Source organism: Pristiophorus japonicus, chromosome 8 (genome assembly GCF_044704955.1).
Source record: "Pristiophorus japonicus isolate sPriJap1 chromosome 8, sPriJap1.hap1, whole genome shotgun sequence".
Taxonomy (NCBI): Eukaryota; Metazoa; Chordata; class Chondrichthyes; family Pristiophoridae; genus Pristiophorus; species Pristiophorus japonicus.
In genome coordinates, this window is record NC_091984.1 from 83,363,013 (window position 1) to 83,380,886 (window position 17,874).

Here is a 17,874-nt window from a genome sequence, read left to right on the forward strand (position 1 = left end):
AGAACAGATGGCGAATGTGCGGAAAAAGTGGCAACAAGGCAAAAATATAAATGTTTTACTTAAATTGTGCGCTTAGTATTTAATTTAATCGTATTGGCTTAATATTACAGTAATAAAGCTATTTTTGAGTATTTTTATTACCATAATAATGTTCATTTCAGTGTCTCAATATGTAAGCTGAAAATTTACAAAACTAGTTGCCCATGGCAATGGGAGTTGCTGGAAGAGTTAATTTTGAGTTTGTTTTGCAACATATTTTGCATATCATACTATCTGACTGTATATATTCATTCATTTTAATAGATTATAAAGTGAGTGATTTACATAGGGAATACTTGATAGATACACTATAAATAAACTTCTCCAGTTTCCTGTCACTAATCCTGTTCTAACCTGCTGGAGGAGTTGTTTTAAAAATTGTTACATTTCTCTCTCACAAAATTTCACATTTGTTATTAAATCTCAGGTACTACAATATAAATTGGCACTTGTCAAAAAGTTTAATTAGAATTTCAATTGTGTATTGAGCTGCAAAGCTCTGCAAAATGTATGGATCATCCATGTTTAATCCCTTTGAGCACTAACTTTCACAACTTGCAAAATTCTAAGTCATCTGCTGAAATCAGAACATTATTTCTATAATTGAATAATACAGCAGAAATAAAGAAACATATAGTATCAAACAACATGGTATGTAAAATGACACTCCAACTCTCAACGGGTTAATGGATTCTCCCATCATTATAAATTCAAAGGAACATTCACTGACCAGAACCTGTTAGCAAAGGTATTTTTAAAGTAAAATGAAAGAGAATGGATGCAATATTTATAGTAACATGCTTGAGGCACAACATATAACTAACATAACCGCCAAATATATCTTTACTCTACAAAGCATACTGTCTCTGTCATTGTCTGCTCCTGCCAAAAGAGCCCAGAATGGTTCCAGTGAACTCAGTCTATGGGCTATTATCATTTATATATCTGTTGACTGTTTAAATCCAACCACAGAGAAATGAGGCAAACTTGAGACTGCGCTGGCGCTCGCTCTTCCCTGGAGGTATACAGACCATATCAAAGGGCAGTTGCAGGGTCAGGGCAAGCTTTTGCTTATGTTACATTTATAGTGAAAACCTATAGGGATAGGGCTACATTTTCAGTTCTGGTGTTGGGCTGTGCATATGTCAATTGTAGTGGTGTATACACCTGTGAGCATGGTGGATCTTGACGGGTTATGGTGCCAGGTTTGTTTTGTATAGCACACACGCAGCTTAAGTTCAACTCTCATAAATGTTAAAGGGGAGGAAAATTTAATGCGGTAAATTTTTGTTTAGAATTAAACCCATTGCTTATGAATAATATATTGATTAAAAAGTGTTTTTATTTTTAAACACATTTTTACCAATAGTATTTTTGAAAAAACAATGTAGTACCTTGAACAAAAATCAATTTTCCTTAGCCCTCACTTCCCTTCCATTTTAAGTATTTCTTATAAAGAAAAGCAATAGAAAAGCCAGGAGGATGCTTTTTTTGTCTCATTAATGCATCTTATAATTCCTACCTTAGCCATTTTTGGATTGGTTTTCATGGAACAGATAACATCATTTGTTGAACCCTCCTTCATGCCCAAATTCTCTTTCAGATATTAATTGATAAGAAAATAGCTTTAAATTTGTCAGTACACAATTTACTGCATTTGTTGATGCATTTTTGCTTTTTACAAAAAAAGGCATATACAAGTTTGAGGCAGTGTTTAATGGTGGTGCAATTCCTAAAGAGCGTATGTGCTTTTGGTGCTCAGGTATTTAACAAAAACCCACTCTGAGAATGAATGATTATATATATATTTGCACCAAATGACCTGCCATTTCACAGCCTCTAGCTGACAGGATGTAAAGTCACCACATAAACACCAATCTCAAATGATAAATTTGTGAAGATAAAATACTAAACATTGTAATACTGGCAGATAAATATCTTAGTAATAAGTTTGGCACAAGTGTTGCCATTGGTCCAGCAATTGGCAAAAAAAATTGGAAAAAAATTGCCTGGCTTTCCTCACACAGGAAGCTGCAGTAAAGGATTTTAATTTTATGTTAAACATTTTTCTACAGAAAAATCAGTAAAGTTCTAGGTTGGAATCTCACGTTGGATGATCAGATCCACTGTGTTCTGGAAATTCTTAAGAAGCGAGACTGCCTTCTCATGTTCCATGTGTATAAAGTTGTGTCCATTGGCCTATACAAAGGAAAATTACATATATTTATCAAGAATAACGAAAGAGACTTTCCATAATCTATATTGCGTTTTCAGTGATCATGATGATAAATGATGTTAACTGGGGATTACAACATTTATGGACATTTTCAGGTTGGCAGGCTGTAACTAGTGAGCCTTGGGCCTCCGTTAAATACAATCTATATCAATGACTTAGATGAGGGGATCGATTGTAATGTCTCCAAGTTTGCTGACAAAACAAAGCTAGGTGGACAAGTAAGTTGTGAGGAGGACACACAGACTGCAAAGGGATATAGACAGGTTGAGTGAGTGGACAAGAACATGGCAGATGGAATATCATGTGAAGAAATGTGAAGTTATCCACTTTGGTCAAAAAAATAAAAAAGAATATTTTTTTTAAAGTTGAGAGGCTGGGAAATGTTGAAATTCAGAGGGACCTGGGTATCCTTGTACACTAATCACAGAGTTAACATGTAGGTGTAGCAAGCAATTAGGAAAGCAAATGGTATGTTAGCCATTATTCCAAAGGGATTGGAGTACAAGATTAAAGAAGTCTTACTGCAATTATATAGGGCCTTGGTGAGACCACACCTGCGGCTGGATTTTCGGCATGTTTGCGACCGGGTTTGTATTGCGATTTGACCCTCCGTGGCGAAAACCCGGTCGCAAAGCCTGGGAGGGATGCTCGGGTACCTGTTTACGACGGCGCTTCCAAGTACCGCCGGGGAGAGGTGCGCCGACGTGCAACGACACAGATTGCATTTGCGTCAGACTTTCGGCACTCTCCCGACCCGTACGCCGCGCAGAGGAGCGACAGGTCAAACCTGTCGGTGCAGCTGTCAGCAGCGGTAAGTATGAAAACCTGCAAAAAAGGTAAGTTAAAGTTTTCATTTTTTAACTTTTTTTTCCCAGCGATTCGATAGGTAAGGATCTTGTAAATTTTGTTTTTGTTTTTCCGTCTCTCGCAGCGCTCACGACCCCGGAGTAAAGTTGCTGAAACTCGCGGTTTGCGCCGCAAATGCTTGTGCAATGCCTCCTTTACCGATGTGCCCAAGGCCGAAAGTTCGGGCTAAAAATGGTAGTGCAGCAAAAACAGTAAGTTTCATGTATCGTTACAGTTTTCGCCGAAAAACCCCGAAAGCCGAAAATCTGGCCCTGGAGTATACTTGACGTAGAGGGAGTGCAATGAAGGTTCACTAGACTGATTTCTGGGCTGCGGGGATTATTCTATGAAGAGAGATTGAGTAGGCCTCTATTTGTTAGAGTTTAGAAGAATGAAAGGTGACCTAATTGAAACAAAATTCTTAAGGGGCTTGACAGGATGTGGGAGGATGTTTTCCCTGACTGGGGAGTCTTAGAATAAGGGGTCGGCCATTTAGGACTGAGATGAGGAGAAATTTCTTCACTGAATCTTTCCAATACTCTACCCCAGAGGGCTGTGGATGCTCAGTCGTTGAGTATATTCAGGACAAAGATCGATAGTTTTTTGGATACTAAGGAAATCAAGGGATATGGGGATATTGCGGAAATGTAGAGGTGAGGTTGAAGATCAGCCAGGATCTTATTGAATGGGGCAGCATGCTCAAAGGGCCGAATGACCTACTCCTGCAACTATTTATGTCCTTACCCATTATTTGCATTTGGTTTTATGATTAAATTCCTCCAGGTTTGATACAGTACAGATTAAATGTAGGGTAAAGCTCCCTCAATTTTGCTACAACGATTTGCCCTCACCCTTAAAAGCATACCCTCTAATGCAATACAATGACATTTTCTACACCATTCATTCTTATGGCCTCAAGTGAATTTGCCAATTGGGGGCAGTGGTGCTGGCTCACACTTAGCTGGGTTAAAGCCCTCCAAATTCATTTCACAATGGACTTTTAGTTACCCCTTCATTCTGGGCAGTGGTGATAACCGTGTGCCACTCAGTCCTCATTATAGGATGCATGTAATCTTTGATTTTTACATGCAATTTTCATAATTTTTTGTGCTGTTTGAAAATTAAGCAAAGAGGATATGACAAATGTGCACATCTGCTAATATTTTCTTTAATATTTACAGTAGCTCTGCTATTTTTTAAATTAATTCTGAGGATATGGGCATCACCGACAAAGCATGGCATTTACTTGCCATCTCTAGCTGCCTTTATGAAGATGGTGGTGAGCTGTCTTCTTGAACTGCTGCAGTCCTTGTGGTAACAATGCTGGTTGGCAGGGAGTTCCAGGATTTTAACTCAATGACGATGAAATTACAGTGATAGATGTCCAAGTTGGGATGGTGCGTGACTTGAAGGGGAATTTTGACGTGATGGTGTTCCCTTACATCTGCTACCCTTGTCCTTCCAGTTGGTGGAGGTTGTGGGTTTGGGAAGTGCTGTCGAAGAAACCTCCTGCAGCAATGTCCTGGGGCTGAATTGATTGGCCTCTCAATAACCATGACCATCTTCGTTTGTGCCAGATATGACACCAGCCAGGGAGAGTTTTCCCCTGATCCCCATTGACTTCAGTTTGATTAGAGCCCTTTGGTGCCACACTTGGTTGAATGCTGCCTTGATATCGTGACCAGTCCCTCACTTAATCTCTGGATTTCAGCTTGGGTCCATGTTTGAACCAAGGATGTAACGAGGTCTGGAGTTGAGTGGTCCTAGCGGAACCCAAACTGAACAGGTTATTGGTGAGTAAGTGCTACTTGTAACAGTTGACAACTCCTCCTATCACTTTGCTCAATCTGCAGCCAGCTCCTATAAGATGAACTTAACTTTGTAAAGTGGACTCATCAAGTGGAAGTAAAGACTTGCATTCATTTAGCACCTGTCATGTCTCTGAGAAATGTGTCAAATCTTATATATTTTGAATTACATCGACAGTTATGTAAGTAAATTGGAAGAGCTGTCCCACAGACTAGTCAAGCTGTTGCCTGACATAGTCATACTCTCAGAATCATGCCTTCCACCAATGTCCCAGACTCCTCCATCACCATCCCTGGGTATGTCCTGTCCCACCAACAGAACAGACCCATCTGGGGTTGTGGCACAGTGGTATACAGTCGGGAGGGAGTGGCCCTGGGAGTCCTCAACATTGACTCCGGACCCCATGAGGTCTCATGACTTCAGGTCAAGCATAGGCAACAAAACCTCCTGCTGATTACCACCTACTGCTCCCGTTCACCTGATGAATCAGTACTCCTCCATGTTGAACAGCACTTGAAAGAAGCACTGAGCGTTGCAAGGGCACAGAATGTACTCTGGATGGGGGACTTAAATGTCCATCACCAAGAGTGGCTCTGTAGCACCAGTACTGACCGAGCTGGCCGAGTCCTGAGGGACATAGCTGCCAGACTGGGCCTGCGGCAGGTGGTGAGAGTACCAAGACAAGGGAAAAACTTGTCCTTACCAATGTACCTGTCGCAAATACATCTGTCCATAACAGCATTGGCAGCTTTGATCACCAAGCACTGTCCTTGTGCAGACAAAGTCTCGCCTTCACACTGAAGACACCCTTGATTGTGTTGTGTGGTACTACCACTGTGCTAAATGGGATAGATTCAGAACAGATCTAGCAGCTCAAAACTGGACATTCATGAGGCGCTGTGGGCTAGCAGCAGAATTGTATTCCATCACAATCTGTAACTACATGATCCGGCATATCCCTCACTCTACCATTACCATCAATCCAGGGGACCAACTCTGGTTCTATGAGGAGTGTAGAAGAGCATGTCAGGAGTAGCCCAGATGTACCTAAAAATGAGGCATCAATCTGGGGAAGCTACAGCACAGGACTAACATGCATGCTAAACAGCGGAAGCAGCATGCTACAAACAGCTAAGCGATCCCACAATCAACCGATTAGATCAATGCTCTGCAGTCCTGCCACGTCCAGTCGTGAATGGTGGTGGACAATTAAACAACTAATGGGAGGAGCAGACTCCATGAATATCACCATCCTCAATGATGGCGTAGTCCAGCATGCAGTGCAAAACACAAGGTAGAAGCGTTTGCAACCATTTTAAGTCAGAAGTGGTGAGTGGATGATCCATATCGGCCTCCTCCTGACGTTCCCATCATCACAGAAGCCAGTCTTCAGCTAATTTTGATTCACTCCACGTGATGTCAAGAAATGGCTGAGTGCACTGGATACAGCAAAGGCTATGGGACCTGACAACATCCGGGCTGTCGTGCTGAAGACTTATGCTCCAGAGCCAGCTGCACCTCTAGCCAAGCTGTTCCAGTACAGCTACAACACTGGCATCTATCCAACAATGTGGAAATGTGTCCAGGTATGTCCTGCCCACAAAAAGCAGGACAAATCGTATCCGGCCAATTACCGCCCCATCAGTCTTCTCTCAATCATCAGCAAAGTGATGGAAAGTATCATCGACAATGCTATCAAATGGCACTTACTCACCAATAACCTGCTCACCAATGCTCAGTTTGGGTTCCACCAAGACCACTCGGCTTCAGACTTCATTCCAGCCTTGGTCCAAACATGGACAAAAGAGCTAAATTCCAGAGGTGAGATGAGAGTGACTGCACTCGACATCAGGGCAGCATTTGATCAAGTGTGACATCAAGGAGCCCCAGTAAAATTGAAGTCAATGGTAAAACCATTGGCTGGAGTTTTACCTAGCACAAAGGAAGGTGGTTGTTGGTGGTCAATCATCCCAGCCCCAGGACATTGCTGCAGGTGTTCCTCAGGGCAGTGTCCTAGGCTCAACCATCTTCAGCTGCTTCATCAATTACCTTCCCACCATCATTAGGTCAGAAGTGGTGATGTTCACTGATACTTGCACAGTGTTCAGTTCCATTCACAACTCCTCAGAAAATGAAGCAGTCCATGCTCGCATGCAGCAAGACCTGGACGACATTCAGGCTTGGGTTGATAAGTGGCGAGTAACATTCGCACCACACAAGTGCCAGGCAATGACCATCTCCAACAAGCGAGAGTCTATCCACTGCCCATGATATTCAACGGCATTACCATCATCGAATCCCCCACCATCAACATCCTGGAGGTTTCCGTTGACCAGAAACTGAACTGGACGAGTCACATAAATACAGTGGCCAGAAGAGCAGATCAGAGGATGGGTATTCTGCGGCGAGTGTCTCACCTCCTGACTCTCCAAAGCCTTTCCACCATCTAAAAGGTACTTGTCAGAAGTGTGATGGAATACTCGCCGCCTGCCTGGATGAGTGCAGCTCCAACAGCACTCAAGAAGGTCGATACCATCCAGGACAAAGCATCCCGCTTAATTGGCACCCCATCTACCACCTTCAACATTCACTCCCTCCACCACCAGTACAATGTGTCTGCAGTGTGTACCTTGTATAAGATGCAGTGCAGCAACTCGCCACAACTTCTTCGGCAGCACCTCCCAAACCCATAACCTCTACACCTAGAAGGACAAGGGGAGCAGCACATTTGAGCACCATCACCTGCAAGTTCCCCTCCCAAGTTACATATCATCCTGACTTGGAAATACATCGCCATTCCTTCATCGTCACTGGGTCAAAATCTTAAAACTCACTCACCAACAGCACTGTAGGAGTACCTTCACCACTCGAGCTATAGTTCAAGAAGGCAGCTCACTACCATCTTCTCAAGGTCATAAGGGATGGACAATAAATGCTGGCCTTGCCAGCAATGCCCACGTCCCAGAATGAATTAAAAAAATGCAGCAGATATTTTGTACACAAGATCCCTCAAACAGCAATGAAATGAATGACAATTTAATCTACTATTTCTGGTGTTGGTTAAGGCTGGTCAGAAGACTAAAAGATTCTTATTCTTCAAATAATATTCACCTGATCCTTCAGTAAAGGCAGATGGGAGTCTTGATTTTACATCTCAATTAAAGGGAAGATCAGGCAAATTGTGTAGTTAAAGGGCTTCCAAAGTGTTATGCAAACAGGGATGTATATTTAATGGCATAATTGTGGAACATTTAAAAAAAAAAAATAGGTAAGATATTGCCTCATGTAATCAAATGTAATTTGGCCTGTTCTAATTATACATAGAATTACATAGTATATACAGCACAGAAACAGGCCATTTGGCCCAACTAGTCCGTACTGGTGTTTATACTCCTCACAAGTCTACTCCCATTCCAACTGGCACGTCTTTCAGCATATCTTTCTATTCCCTTTTCTCTTGTGTACTCGTCTAGTTTCCTTTTGAAAGCATCTAAGCTATTTGCCTCAACCACTTCCTGTGGTAGTGAGTTCCACATTCTAACCATTCTCTGAGTAAAGAAATTTTTCCTTATTTCCCTATTGGATTTATAAGTATTTATGGCTCTTAGTTTTGGATTCTCCCACAAGTGGAAACATTCTCTCCACATCTACCCTGTTCAACCCATTCATAATTTTAAAGAGCTCTAAGTCTTCTTAATAATGAAAAAACTTGTTCATAAGAACATAAGAAATAGGAGCAGGAGTACGTCATTTGGCCTTATCGAGCCTGCTTCGCCATTCAAAGAAATTTCTCCTCATCCCAGTTTTAAATGGGCGGTCCCTTATTCTAAGACTACGTGCCCTTGTTTTAGTTTCCCCTATGAGTGGAAATATCGTCTCTGCATCCACCTTGTCGAGCCCTCTCATTATCTTCTAAGTTTCAATAAGATCACCTCTCATTCTTCTGAACTCCAATGTGTATAGACCCAACCAACTCAACGTATCCTCATAAGTCAACCCCCTCATCTCCGGAATCAACCTAGTGAACCTTCTCTGAACAGCCTCCAATGCAAGTATATCCTTCCTTAAATAAGGAGACCAAAACTGTACGCAGTACTCCAGGTGTGGCCTCACCAATACCCTGTACAATTGTAGCAGGACTTCTCTGCTTTCATACTCTATCCCCTTTGCAATAAAGGCCAATATTCCACTTGCCTTCCTGATTACTTGCTATACCTGCACACTAACTTTTTGTGTTTCATGCACAAGGACCCCCAGGTCTCTCTGTACTGCAGCACTTTGCAATTTTTCTCCATTTAAATTATAATCTGCTTTTCTATTATTTCTGCCAAAGTGGATAACTTCACATTTTTCCACATTGTACTCCATCTGCCACATTTTTGCCCACTCACTTAGCCTGTCTATATCCCTTTGCAGATTTATTGTGTCCTCCTCACAATTTGCTTTCCCACCCAGCTTTGTATCATTAGCAAACCTGGCTACATTACACTCGGTCACTTCATCCAAGTCATTAATATAGATTATAAATGGTTGAGGATCCAGCACTGATCCCTGCGGCACCCCACTAGTCACTCTCTCTTTTCTGTTGGTTAACCAATCCACTATTCATGCTAATATATTACCCCCAACCCAGTGAGCTTTTATCTTGTGCAGTAACCTCTTATGTGGCACCTTATCGAATGCCTTCTAGAAATCCAAAGACACCGCATGTCATGTATTCTACATGGCTACTGTTGGTACTATATCAAGGTGTACCACCAGAGGGCACAGCAATGGGAGACTCATGGGTTATCTGTACAGGTGTGCCTGGCCTAGTATAAAAGGCAGGCCACCAGGTGTGATCCTCACTCTGGAGTTAACTAATAAAGGACTAAGGTCACTACAGTTCAAGTACAACACACTGCCTCGTGGAGTCATTGTTAGAGCATCTAAAGATGCAACACCACATCCACTGGTTCCCCTTTATCTACCCTGCTCGTTACATCAAAGAACTCCAGCAAATTTGTCAAACATGATTTCCCTTTCATAAAACCATGCTGACTCTGCTTGATTGAATCATGCTTTTTCAAATGTCCTGCTACTGCTTCCTTAATAATGGATTCCAGCATTTTCCCAATAACAGATGTTAGGTTAACTGGTCTATAGTTCCCTGCTTTTTGTCTGCCTCCTTTTTTACGGTTTTCCAATCTGCTGGGACCGCCCCAGAATCCAGGGAATTTTGGTAGATTACAATCAAAGCATATACTATCTCTGCAGCCACTTCACTTAAGACCCTAGGATGTAAGCCATCAGGTCCAAGGGACTTGTCTGCCTTTAGTCCCATTATTTTACCTCGTACTACTTCATTAGTGATAGTGATTGTATTAAGTTCCTCCCTCCTTATAGCCCCTTGATTATCCACTATTGGAATGTTTTTACTGTCTTCTACCGTGAAGACCGACACAAAATATTTGTTCAACATCTCTGCCATTTCCCTGTTCTCTATTAGTAATTCCCCAGTCTCATCCTCCAGGGGACCAACATTTACTTTAGCCACTCTTTTCCTTTTTATGTACCTGTAGAAACTCTTACTATTGGTTTTTATATTTTGTGCTAGTTTACTTTCATAATCAATCTTCCCTCTCAATCATTTTTTTTTGGCGTTCTCTGCTGGCTCTTAAAAATTTCCCAATCCTCTGACCTCCCACTAGTCTTGGCTACATTGTATGCTTTTGTTTTCAATTTGATGCCCTCCCTTATTTCCTCAGTTAGCCACTGATGGTTATCCCTTCTCTTACAGTCTTTCCTTCTCATTGGGATATATTTTTGTTGCGAGTTGTGAAATATCTCCTTAAATGTCTGCCACTGCTCATTAACCGTCCCATACTTTAATCTACTTTCCCAGTCCACTTTAGCCAACTCTGCCTTCATACCTTTGTAGTCTCCTTTATTTAAGCTGAGGACCCCAGTTTGAGAACCAACTTTCTCACCCTCCAACTGAATTTGAAATTCAACCATATTGTGGTCACTCATTCCTAGAGGATCTTTTACTATGAGATCATTTATTAATCCTGCCTCATTACACAGTACTAGATGTAAGATAGCCTGCTCCCTGGTTAGTTCCTCAAAGTACTGTTCAAGGAAACTATCCCGGATACAATATGAACTCCTCAAGGTTACCCTGGCCAATTTGTTTTGTCCAATCAATATGAAGGTTAAAATCACCCATGATTATTGCCGCTTCTTTATTACAAGCCTCCATTATTTCTTGATTTATACTCCATCCACCAGTGTTAGGGGGCTTATAGACTACGCCCACCAATAACTTTTTCCCTTTTATTATTCCTTATCTCTGCCCAAACTGATTCAACATCTTTATCCTCTGAGCCAATATCGTTTCTCATTAACACACTGATCCCATCCTTTATTGCTACCCCACCTCCTTTTCCTTTTTGTCTGTCCTTCCGAATTGTCAAATATCCCATAATATTTAGTTCCCAGTCCTGGTCACCTTGCAACTACGTCTCTGTAATGGCTATTAGATCATACCCATTTGTATCTATTTGTGCTGTCAACTTATCTATTTTGTTACAAATGCTACATGCATTTAAACAAAAAGCTTTTAAATTTGTTTTTTTACCCTTTCTTCCTGCTTGTTTCCTCTGTCCTTCAAACTCATGTTCTACATTTTTGCTTTCTTATTCCAGCTTTACTCCCCTCCGTACTGAATCTATTCTCAGGTTCCCATCCCCCTGCCAAGCTAGTATAAACCCTCCCCAACAGCACTAGCAATGTCCCCTCCCAGGCCCCCAGTGAGGATATTGGTCCCAGCTCTTTTGAGGTGCAACCCGTCTGGCTTGTACAGGTCCCACCTCCCCCAGAAGCGGTCCCAATGCCTCTGGAATCTAAAGCCCTCCCTCCTGCACCATCTATCCAGCCACGTATTCATCTGCTCTATCCTCCTATATCTATACTCATGAGCTCATGTCATCAGGAGTAATCCGGAGGTTACTACCTTTGAGGTCCTGCTTTTTAATCTCTCTCCTAGCTCCCTAAACTCTGCCTGCAGGACCTCATCCCTCTTTCCACCTATGTCATTGGTCCCGATATGGACCACAACCTCTGGCTGTTCAATCTCTACCCCCAGAATGCCCTGCAGCCACTCGGTGACATCCTTGACCCTGGCAGTTTGGTATCCATTCAGCTATTTGACCTCTTACTCCACTTGCCTAACCTGTGTCATGAGCTAACCTGATCTTCAACCTATTTGAAAAGTTTCCAAGCTGATGAAAATATGCCTTAAAAGTTAGGTGATGTCATGGCTCAGCATATTTCCATTCTCCTTTGGGATCTGGAATTGAATCCACCCTGAACTGATGGAATAAAAGTTGCCCTTCTGTAGGAATCTTATGTGAACTGAGTTCCTAGTAGCATAGGCCCACACCAGTAAATTGGTAATCTTATTCCCACTGGAATTTCTAAACTAACCAGCTCACCTTAAGGATCTTGTCTCCAGGCTGTAACAAGTTGGATGCTGGTCCATCAGGTTGCACTCTAGTAACGAAGATACCCTGTTAAAACAAGAGTGACAATTATGAATTGACTTAATTGGCCCGTAATTTGCATTCAGCAACAAAACAAAGGTGTTCACTGCTGGCCCCGAGTAAGCTTCCCACAAAGGTCTTGTGATCTCTGTGGCATGCAGTTCAGCTTTTCCAACGTGCAATTGAAATCAGCGTAGTTTAGTGGGCATCTCATGGGCGAGCTGCTGTGACATCAATAAATTGTCTAAGCAGCCAGTCACAATACAGAATTTTCACAGACCAAGAATCAGGAAGTGAGTAAGCTCTTTTGACTTTAACTTTTTAAATATGTTACAGAGAGCAAAACAAAGATTAGGGCTCTTACATGGGGAAAAGTTAAACCTGAAATAATGAACAAACATTTAAAAAAATATATTTTTTAATGAATTTCTTAATTTAAATTTTATTATTGACACGGCACAAAATTAAAATTAGTTTTTCAGGGCCATAATGTTTGGTTATCTGTCATAACGCTCTTAAAACCCCAGTTACATCTAATCCAAAAGAGAATTTTTAATGGGCTATTTAACAGCGATATTACCGTGGAAGAGCTGAAGTTTCCGGAGTTTTCCTGATTTCACTAATTACACTGATGATCGGCCATGGAGAGGCGCGGGGCACAGCGCAGCCAGTGAATGACTGACCACAACTTCAGGATTTTTTGCGTTAGGATACGCATGCGCTACATCCTGAAGTTACAGGCAGTTTCAAAGGGGCAATAACAGCGAAGGCTGTTCGTTCGCTATTATTACTCATCACAAATTCCGGGCCAGTTTAAAATAAAGTGATCTGCAATGTATAATTTCATTGTTTTCTGTTTTTATTTAATCTTTTCTACATTTGTAGTTTTTAATTTTCATTTCATAGGGGAGGCAGGTTGGCTGGAGTGGGAAATGGAAAATGTTAACCGAGTACAATAGCGCTACTTATTTGAGTTGAAGGGGAGTGAAATGGGCTTTACTCTGCATCTGACCTTGGGATTGCTTGACACTTATACTAGGTGTCCAAAATAGAATGTTCCAACAGGGATTTCAGAAGAAACTTCTTTACCCAGAGTGGTGAGAATGTGGAACTCGCAACAACAGGGAGTGGTTGAAGTGAATAGTATAGATGCATTTAAGGGGAGGTTAGATAAGCATATGTGTAAAGTCCTGACCCTGCAGTACAGACTTACATGCGGCACATGCTGAAGTCAAGGTCACTCTGGACCTGCACCTTTATTTCACAGCTCTCAAGTGCTGCACTTGCCTGAGACCTGCCTTTATATACCTGTGTGGAACAGGTATGCAGTGTCTCCTGCAAATGCACCCCTGGTGGTAAGGTATGCTTGTGGTTACAGGTCATATCTAGTTACAGTCATGTATAGCATGGTAAGATACAGTTATATACATTAGTGTGAGATACATGACATCACCCTCCCCCAAGGTCTTATTGTCTTTATAGATTCAGTCTCTCAGGTGGTCTACGCTCTCGCGTGGAGCGTCTTAGTTGTGGTTCAGTTGTTTGCCTTGGTGCCTGTTTTTCTTTCGGTGTGATTGCTGGTATCTCGCCTGGGCTGTCTGTTTCGTTCAGTATGATTGCTGGTATCTCGCCTGGGCTGTCTGTTGAGACTGCCCTTTCCTCAGGTTGTTCCCTCTGTCTGTCCACCAGGTGTGGTGTGAGTTCCACATTGTAGTCTGCCTCTGGTTCTGCAGTGTTGTTGGTGAATCTGCTTTTTACTTGCTCTACATGCCTCCGGCAGGTTTGGCCATTGTCCATTTGTACCACCAGTAGCCTGTTTCCTTCCTTGCCTGTTACTGTCCCTGCAAGCCAAATTGGGACCCCTGCCATAATTTAGTACAAACACTTTGTCCCCTATCTCATTCCACCTTCCCCTTGAATTTCGGTCATGGTACTCAGTTAGCTTCCGGCGCTTTGCCTCAACAATTTCATGCATGTCTGGGAGGATTAACGAGAGCCAAGTTTTTAAGGTCCGTTTCATCAATAGTTGCGCGGGGGGAACCCCAGTCAACAAATGCGGACGAGATCTGTATGCCAGCAGCAGTCGTGACAGGCGGCTCTGCAGCGTGGGACCTTGGATTTTTAGCATGCCTTGTTTAACGATTTGCACTGCTCTCTCCGCCTGGTCATTGGAGGCCGGCTTGAACGGTGCCGTCTTAACGTGATTTATGCCGTGGTCAACTATAAAATCTTGAAATTCTGTGCTGGTGAAGCATGGACCATTATCACCGACCAATATGTCAGGAATTCTGTGCATTGCAAACATGGTTCTAAGGCTCTCCACAGTGGTGGAGGTGGTGCTCGAGTTTAAAATAGTGCATTTGATCCATTTTGAAAATGCATCGACGACTACGAGGAATATTTTGCCCATGAATGGGCCCGCATAGTCTACATGCACCCGCGACCACGGTTTGTTGGGCCAGTGCCAGGGGCTTAGGGGGGCATTACTGAGTTGGGCACAAATGGTGCACCGCTGGACGCAGAACTCTAAGTCCGCGTCAATGCCAGGCCACCAGACGTGTGATCTGGCTATGGCCTTCATAAGGACGATCCCCGGGTGCTCGCGGTGGAGCTCCCGGACAAATGCCTCTCTGCCTCGCAAGGGCATAACTACTCGGCTGCCCCACATCAGGCAGTCTGCCTGTAGCGATAGTTCATGCATGCGCCTATGGAAAGGTTTGATCTCCTCGGGGCAGGCATCGCGAACCTCTGCCCAGTCACCAGTTAAAACACATCTTTTGACTAAGGATAACGTGGAGTCGCTGGTCGTCCAGGCTCTGATTTGGTTAGTCGTCATGGGCGAATCTGTGGATTCAAAGGCATTGATTGCCATGACCATCTCACAGTCCTATTCGTCGGACGCTTCAGTGGTCGCCAGGGGAAGCCTGCTAAGCGCGTCGGCACAGTTGTCTGTGCCTGGTCTGTGCCTTATTGTGTAGTCGTAAGACGCCAGCATGAGTGCCCACTGCTGAATGCGCGCCGAGGCGTTGGCGTTTATTGCCTTGCACTCGGATAGCAGGGACGTGAGGGGTTTGTGGTCGGTTTCTAACGCGAACTTGGCCCCGAAAAGGTATTGGTGCATCTTTTTGACACCGTACACGCACGCGAACGCCTCCTTCTCAACCATATCGTACCCGCGCTCCGCCCGCGAAAGTGACCTGGAGGCATAAGCAATGGGTTGTAATTTACCCGCATCACTGACATGCTGTAAAACGCACCCAACCCCGTATGCTGACACAGCACATGTAAGAACTAGCTTTTTACCTGGGTCAAAAAAAGCTAAAACACTGTTGGAACATAGAAGGTTGCGTGCCTTATTGAAGGCGCGTTTTTGGGCGTCCCCCCAAAACCAATCGCACCCCTTTCTGAGTAGCACATGGAGAGGCTCCAGCAGTGTGCTCAAGTTCTGCATAAAGTTCCCAAAGTAACTGAGTAGCCCGAGAAAGGCGCAAAAGTTCCGAGACATCCCAGGGCCTGGGTGCCAGACGAATTGCTTCGGTTTTTAGATTCTGTTGGGCGGATTCCATCAGCGGCAATCCTTCTGCCCAAAAATTCAACCTCGGGCGCGAGAAACAGACACTTGGATTTCTTAACTCTTAGTTCTACCCGATCCAATCGACTTAGTACTTCCTCCAAATTGCGGAGATGAGAGTCGGTGTGCCTGCCCGTGATGAGTATGTCATCTTGAAACACAACCGTCCCCGGGATGGACTTGAGCAGACTCTCCATGTTGCGCTGGAATATAGCAGCTGCCGACCTGATGCCGAATGGGCATCGATTGTACATAAAAAGGCCTCGATGTGTGTTGATGGTGGTGAGTAGCTTTGACTCTTCGGTCAGTTCTTGCGTCATATATGCAGATGTGAGATATAGTTTCGAGAAAAGTTTTCCTCCAGCCAATGTGGCAAATAGGTCCTCCGCTCTGGGCAGCGGGTATTGGTCCTGTAGGGAGATTCTGTTTATGGTAGACTTGTAATCCCCACAGATTCGTACGGATCCATTAGGCTTCATGACGGGGACGATGGGACTTGCCCAGTCACTAAATTCCACGGGTGAGATAATGCCTTACCACAGAAGCCGGTCCAGTTCGTGTTCAATCTTTTCCTTCATCACATAAGGCACAGCTCTAGCCTTGTGACGGACCGGTCTGGCATCCTGTGTGATGTAGATTTTAACTTTGGCCCCTTTGAAGGTGCCCACACCTGGCTGAAAGAGATGTTCAAAACGACTTAGAACTGTTGAGCAAGAGGTCCGTTCCTCTGACGACATGGCATGAACATCATCCCATTTCCAATTTAGTTTTGCCAGCCAGCTTCTCCCCAACAGTGCTGGGAGATCTCCGGGGACAATCCACAGGGGAAGTCGGTTCACCGTCCCTTTGTGTGTGACTGAGAGCATGGCGCTGCCAAGGACTGGGACGATTTCTTTGGTATAGGTCCTTAGTTTGGTGTCGATCCTTGAGTTTTGGTCTGTTGCTTTTGTGCGGCCACAGCTGTTCAAATTGTTGGACGCTCATGAGAGATTGACTACCTCCCGTGTCCAGTTCCATGTTGACGGGTATCCCGTTGAGTGGGACCCTCATCATTATTGGAGGCGTCTTGTTGTAAGAACAGTGGACATTGATCGCGTTGACCCGCTGTACCTCGGCGTCCCGGGCACTGTCCCCACCGTCTTCTGGTCCGCCTTCCGACCCTTCCGATTCGTATACCAGCCGAGCTGCTGTTTTTCTGCACATGCGAGCCAGATGCCCTGTATAGTTGCAGTTTCTGCAAACAGCATGCTGAAATCAACACCCCCTTGTTGAGTGCCTTCTCCCACATCTCCAGCACAGATCGCTTCCATTGTTTCCAAAGGATGAGCTGCGTCTGGCTGATCTCTCTTGAGCTTCTCTTAGTCTGTAGTTGATTGCTCGCATTGTGGGTTGATGAGGTGTGAACGGCCGTTCATGTGGCCCTTGATGGCTTCTGGCGCCACTGCCTGCTGTTGAAGGCCTGCTCTCCTGCCTTTGTCTGTGTGTGGGGGTAGCGGCTTGTTTCACGCTGTGAACCCCTTGTTCCGATGTTTTGTTAATTGTCATACCCGCAGTATAGATCAACCTTGTTTCTTCTTCTCCTGCCAAGAATGTCTGTGCGACCAGTGCTGCTGCCTCTAGGGTCAAGTTCTTGGTCTCTGTAAGCTTTCGGAATATGCCTGCGTGGCCTATTCCTTCAATAAAAAAGTCTCTCAGTACTTCTCTCCTTAGTTCATCGGAGAACTCACGTAAACTAGCCAGCCTCCGAAGTTCCGCCACAAAGTCGGGTATGCTCTGGCCCACACAGTGTCTGTAGTTGTAGAACCTGTGTCTGGCCATGTGTAGGCTGCTCGCTGGCTTCAGGTGGTCTC

At 43.9% G+C, this 17,874-nt stretch overlaps 1 protein-coding gene across 1 annotated transcript in view; it reads right to left on the minus strand.

Annotated features, from left to right (window-relative positions):
- Positions 1-2,130: 2,130 nt before the first annotated feature.
- Positions 2,131-17,874, minus strand: part of lrrc7 (leucine rich repeat containing 7) — a 480,097-nt gene continuing 464,353 nt past the window's right edge. Inside the window, exons 23-24 of the mRNA XM_070886128.1 lie at positions 12,406-12,480; positions 2,131-2,238 (exon numbers count right to left, since the gene is read on the minus strand). Of these exons, the coding sequence (XP_070742229.1) occupies positions 2,131-2,238; positions 12,406-12,480 (183 nt within the window). The remainder of the gene's footprint in view (positions 2,239-12,405; positions 12,481-17,874) is intronic.